At 37.7% G+C, this 6,355-nt stretch overlaps 1 protein-coding gene across 1 annotated transcript in view; it reads left to right on the forward strand.

The window, feature by feature from the left end:
- nhsb (Nance-Horan syndrome b (congenital cataracts and dental anomalies)) overlaps positions 1-1,112 on the forward strand; it is a 47,806-nt gene extending 46,694 nt beyond the window's left edge. The window contains 2 exon segments of the mRNA XM_054619030.1: positions 156-297; positions 485-1,112. Coding sequence (XP_054475005.1) covers positions 156-297; positions 485-1,112 — 770 coding nt within the window.
- Positions 1,113-6,355: the final 5,243 nt, after the last annotated feature.

A 6,355-nucleotide genomic window follows, 5' to 3' on the forward strand; every position in this document is an offset into this window, starting at 1 on the left:
TGGTTATTTCATCAATTGTATACTAGGGCTGGGCGATTGAATTGAAAGTCTCGGCAATCACCTGTTGTTGGGCTGATGGCTGGCTGGAAAATTTAAACATATGGCCCAACCCTATTGTATACTAAATGATCAAACAACCAGATGACATGTTATAGGGATGTCTTGTGCTACAGATTCCACGCCCAGTGATAATTCACTTTCCCCTCTGATGGATGACACCAAAGTGGATGAGGACATCATTATCACATCACCCAACAAGACCCGTACAACAGAGGACCTGTTTGCCATGATACACAGGTGCTGTAGATTTTGCATTGGTGGTCAATGTATTTGATTCTGTCTACAGTGTCTTAGTACTGCATCTATTTGTCAGATTTAGTGCTGATCCAGCTACTTCAAGTTCTTTTTTTATGTGTTTATGTTTTTCCTGTATCGATTCATCCACTGTCTAAATCTTAGGACTGTCCTGTTTTCCCTATTTCAGATCAAAGAGAAAGGTCCTGGGCCGCAAAGATTCAGGAGACCTAAACGCGAAGTCTCGTCTCTGCTCTGCACCACCAGTGACTCCTGTCGCCACCGTCATTATCCCGCCAGCACCTCCTCTCAACATCCCAGCCCCCATAGCCACCGCTGCCGCGTCACAGCGAGCCCCTGTGCCGATCTACCGCAGCGCCAAGAAATCCAGCACTTCTAATGAGGAGTTTAAACTCCTGTTGCTGAAGAAAGGTAGCAGGTCTGATTCCAGCTACCGCATGTCAGCCACAGAGATTCTGAAGAGCCCTATCACCCCAAAAACCCCTGGGGACCCCCTTCAGGAAGGGGCCATTAGACAGGCTGACGAGCTACCCTTTACACTCCAAGAGCCCCACATTTCTGGCCTGGACCCAATCCAGATACCAGGCCTTTTTCCCAGAGCAAACTCTGAGAGTTTCACCCCCAAAACCATGCCTATGTCAGCTGCTTCTCGACAGGGACGTTCTCGGATCCCCCCTGTAGCCAACAGCAGTCGCTATAGTACACGCAGCCGCCTATACACGGCCCCCATGCAAGCCATTTCCGAAGGGGAGACGGAGAACTCGGATGGGAGCCCCCATGATGATAGATCATCCTAAAACCACCTGACGGGAGATTTCCTCTACTCTCAGCTGTGTCCCACATTTGAAATGACCCTTTCTACTTTTCATATCTTGGATAAATGTGTCATCATGGCCAATAGTGTAATTCTTCCGACACACAAAATCTGACTGTTGCTAAAATGTACCCAGTTTTGGATCTACTATTCTATTTGAGGGGATCAGACAAAGTGATACTGAATCATAAAGGGATGATTATGAAAATTTTGAGGATATACCTTAATACTGTATATGAAAAAGAACAGCTCCTGCATAGTTAAAAGAGCCAGACATGAGACCTATTTTGATTGAACTGTTTTTATAAAACAAAAGAAGAAAAAAAAAAGAATAATTTCAGTCCCAAATATTTCGGTAAATTATAAGAAAATACATTTTGTGGAGTATGGACAAAGTGCGTGTGCATGAACGAGCACATGCAACATCCACTGATATTTCTAATTCTGTGTCGAGTGTGTCGCTGAGGAACTGCTTTCTTTTTAAAATGAAAAATTCTTGTGAAATTGAATATTCTTGTGGTGCCCAAAGCATTGGCCGGACTTCCCAGAGTCCATCCTCAATATTCCTGCCAACAAGCAAGGGTTGTTCCCTTGTGGAAGTTACTAACAACACAGCACCAACTTATCTATTATATTTCCATCTGCAGACCTGGCATAGAGTATATCACACAGAGCCAATCATATATTTCTTCACATTAATTATATCCAAAAAGATAACATGATGCATGTATTTTTGTAAAACTGCGCCTCAGAACATGATGATAAAGTTTCACCATGTTGCATGACCCTATATGGAAACATCCCCTGGATCCTGGTTTCTGTCGACATTTTTGTGGTTCCTTTGTATTATAAGAATAATTAATCTTTCACTGTGAAAGGTTTTAGTGACATTTGTATTACATTGCCAGTGATCTAATTTGATTTGTCTTGGATTTGAGTGTCGAACAAGAAGGAGCAAGGGCTTGCGCCTAGATGGGGCCAGTTGGTCAGATAGATACAGGCTCGTTTTGGACAATCGCACAGTGGCCTTTCTCTACTAGAGGTGGTTGTGAGCCGGGCATTTATAAGTCCCTGCACATATACGTGGACATGCGCCATGTTCCACCATGATTCAATCACATACTTACTTAAACCCAACCTTGAAATCTAGTATGTTTAGACTGATTCAAGCTTTTCCAGCTGCTGGCCAGTCTTGCTGTGCTGACTTGAAGGGGTAAAGGTGCATTTCAAAGCAGTTTCAAAGACACCATTGAGTACAGACGGTGAAAATGCTTTAGATGGTCCTCAATCGGTTTGACTAGAGGTGGATTTGGAAAGAATTCCAAGAACCAACCTCGCTTTTGCACTTCATGACTCTTCAAGAATATTCCTTGAAAAGAAAAATATATCTTATAAATGAAATTGCGTATGTATATTTGTACTGAATATAAAAAAAAAAAGTCATATCTATATAAAACAACAAGCCGAAATTTTATAGGGAAACAACCTGAGTGTAGCATAGAAGAACAGGTCTCACTGACAACATCACACATGAATCTGAACAATGTACACTGTTCTCCTCTCCTTGTTGCCTCTCCTTCATTTGCACTGACCCAGTAGCATTAGACAGGTGAAAAAAGCTCGACCCAGTGGCTGGTGCATACCATGTTGTCTTACCCTCCCAGCTTCATATCACAAAATATGAAAAATAGGGGACAAGAGGAGGAAAGGACTACGTACCACCAACATTTCAAAGCCAGCAATGCATCCATTGCTGCTGCCTTTTCTATCCAACACCTGGGTTAGACTATAAAATCGTTCTCATCCTTCCAGTAGATGTTACACATTTCGAACAGCCAGTGTGTTACCGAAGCAAACTGTCATCAGTGGAAGGTTGGAGCTCTCACCTTCCTATCACAGCAAACACAACACATATACTTCTTACATCCAGAGGCCGTACTTCAGTAGAAACCATTCACTGTATTCTGTGAATACCTCAGCAAGCATATTACTGTTTTATTGTAAATGCTACAGATAGATAGATAGATAGATAGATAGATAGATAGATAGATAGATAGATAGATAGATAGATAGATAGATAGATAGATAGATAGATAGCAAAACCACAACTGTTTGATACTCAGCGAATCTGAATTGCAGAACTGACACTGTGTAAGATGGAGAGGGTAAAAAGCTGTGAAATGATTATTAGAATTTTACATTCATCATACCCGTACTGCTGAAGCGCACTTGTTCCTGTTCATTGTTTTATTTGTTGTGTTTTCTATCGCATGCAATAAGTGAAGAAAAAAAAAAGAAGAAGAAGAAGAAAAGAAAAAGGACACCATATCATTATTTTTATCTGAGGGATGTCTCCATACCACGAGAAAAAGATTTTGTATTTTCCGTTCAAATGTTCAAGTTCAATAGTGTGTTCTATAGATGTACAAACTGTCTGGCTAATTCTGTTCTGTATAGTCGTGATCACAAACAGGGGTTTATCTTGTACTGTATATCTACTCACTGGACAATCATACGTAAAAAGAGACTGTAAAGAAAATAATGATACAGAATCTGTCGGGATGGAGAATACCGAACACTTGGTGCTGGGTCCTAGTCTTGCTGGAGCTGTGGACGTTGGGAGTGAGAGAAATATCTTCCAGGAGAAACTGCTGATTCAGTTATAAAGTGCATCTGGACAAACCGCTTCGGATACGAGATGTACAAATAAAAAAGATGGAAATGGAAAAAAATATATATATATCCATTCATAGACCTAAAAACTAGTTTGATCTGATCAGAAAGTCATTGTCTTTACTTTTGACTCATGGCAGAATTTTTGATTCCCACAAAACATCATACCTGAATAATTAAAATAAACTAATCAGTAAGGTTGATACAGTATTATATGACGAATGCAATGTGGCCATGAAATGCTATTCAAAAGTTTAAAAACAAAAAGTATTTTGTCAATTTGTTTGGTGTGATTTTTCCGTACTATACTCGGCACTGATGCTACAGAGGTATTTTAAGACTGTTTCTTATATTTGTAAAAGCAGTGGGGAGATGATTTACTGACACAATTTGATTAAAAAGACATACTAAGAGGTTGCCATGCAGACTCCCGTTAACATTCATTTAGCCGTCTCAAACCTCAGTCCTCAATAGCTTGGGAACGAAACAAGAATCTATAACTTTTATAGATTCTTGGTCCCAACTTGTTTTCAAATGTCTGCACACAATTTTGTCCTAAAGAGAAGTGTGACAACAACCACTGGGTATTTTTTCCTCAAAAGTGTACAGTATGGAATAACACGAAACAGACTTTAAAAGATGTGACAGAGAACTGAAAAAAAATACAGACTTTGAAGACACAGTGTAACTATCTATTTAAAAGAGGCTCCATGTTTAAAACTAGCTAGGACTTAACAGATTTGAATCACTTTTGTATTTTTGTATAAACCTGTAAATAAGTTTTTAAAGAAAAAAAATGTTTCAAATTCTTTCTTTTGTAAAATAAATCAATAAAATAATAAAAAGAAAAAAGTTTTTTTTTTTTTCAAAGTTTACATGATTATTTCCAAGCCTTTGTATATTTTGGAGCTGTGCAACACCTTCAGTCTTGTATTTATTTTTTGGGGGGATTACAACATTGTGAAAATTCCATTATTCTATATCTAATTCATTTTAACAGCTCATCAGGCTGCTTAGTAACTGTGCATAGAAAAAAAGCCAATAAATGTGATTGCGTTGAAACGGAAGGCCTTTTGTGTGACACTTCATTTCCTCCCCGTCAGACCAAAGTGTACCGAGAGAATCTCTCCACTAGATGTCAGTGTTTCTCTTCTTGTCAGGTTCAAGGCTTAACTACAGTGTTACTCCTTCAGCTAAAGCGTCTTCATAGTCTACAAACTAAAGATCCATCATTTTGCAAAACCCATCCCAGATTCATTCTTATTGAATTGACAAATACTGTGTACATAAAAAAAGCACTTTAACTTCAGTCTGTGGACTTAAGCCTTAACTGCCCTGAGATTTGACTTAGTTGAAATTTGACTTAAAATCGTTAAAACTTAATAACTCCGGAGACCCCACCTAAAAACATTTGAAATTTGAAAATGTATTTCGATAGATATTGGCAGTTTTTGAATAACCAAATCTTGAATATTTAATTACTAAGGCAATACTTTAGATTTACTTGGTCTCAGTCTAAACTGTGACCTAGTAAAAAAAAAACGATTAAGTGGACCATAAACGAGGATAATCAATTTTATATTTTTGTTAATTCATTTTTTCAAGCAAATCATTAATTTTCTAAATACCTTTGCTTTCTTCTAAGTTCTCAGAATGACAGACGTAACCATTGTCAGCTGACTCCTTAAAGTACATTTCTGATTCTACATAACTAACACGTGTCTGTGTTTCAGGGCTGTTGTGTGTCCATTAGACTCACTCTGATAGAAGTGTGAAACTTTGTGGTGAGGACGACATCTTTGCTCCCTGGTTGATTCACCTGAACACGCTGACGTCAGCTCGCTCCGAGGTGCTCCTCCTTAATCACCTCGACTGTTACATCAACTACTGACAGAAGTTCCTATTTACACAACATTAAGTTATTGTCATAACCAACCTTACAACAAGAAAATATCAAAATAATGACTTGAAAAACTAATGTGTACGCAGTGATAGAAAGTAACTAAGTACATTTACTCAAGTAATGTACTCAAATACAATTTTGGTGTACTTGTACTTTATTTGAGTAATGTTACTTTCATGTTCTGCTAATTCATACAACTACTTTACTACATCTGGAATAATTTTACTTAGCGGCAACTATTTGATACATTTAGTTACTTTCCAGATTCAGTTTTAACAAAATAAAATATAACCAAAAAGTATATTAGCCTGTTATGAAGGCTAGTATTATAGGTTAAAGCAATGTGACACTTTGCTGATCCCGTAGAGAAATTCACAAACTACTTAATATAATATGAAGTTATTAAAATTAGCCACACCTTTACCAGCTGCGACAATCAGTTATAATCAAAAAAATTATAACCCAATTATAAAATATAATTTATTATGAAATGGGCCATTCTGCATAATTAGTACTTTTACTTTAAGTAGGCTATATTTTTTGATGCTACTTTTGCACTTTTTTTTGTACATTTTGTATATTGAATTAATCTGTTGCAGTTGTAACTGAGTATTTCTACACTATGGTATGGCTACTAATACTCAAGTTAA

The sequence above is a fragment of the Anoplopoma fimbria genome, chromosome 2 (genome assembly GCF_027596085.1).
Source record: "Anoplopoma fimbria isolate UVic2021 breed Golden Eagle Sablefish chromosome 2, Afim_UVic_2022, whole genome shotgun sequence".
NCBI classification, from domain to species: Eukaryota; Metazoa; Chordata; class Actinopteri; order Perciformes; family Anoplopomatidae; genus Anoplopoma; species Anoplopoma fimbria.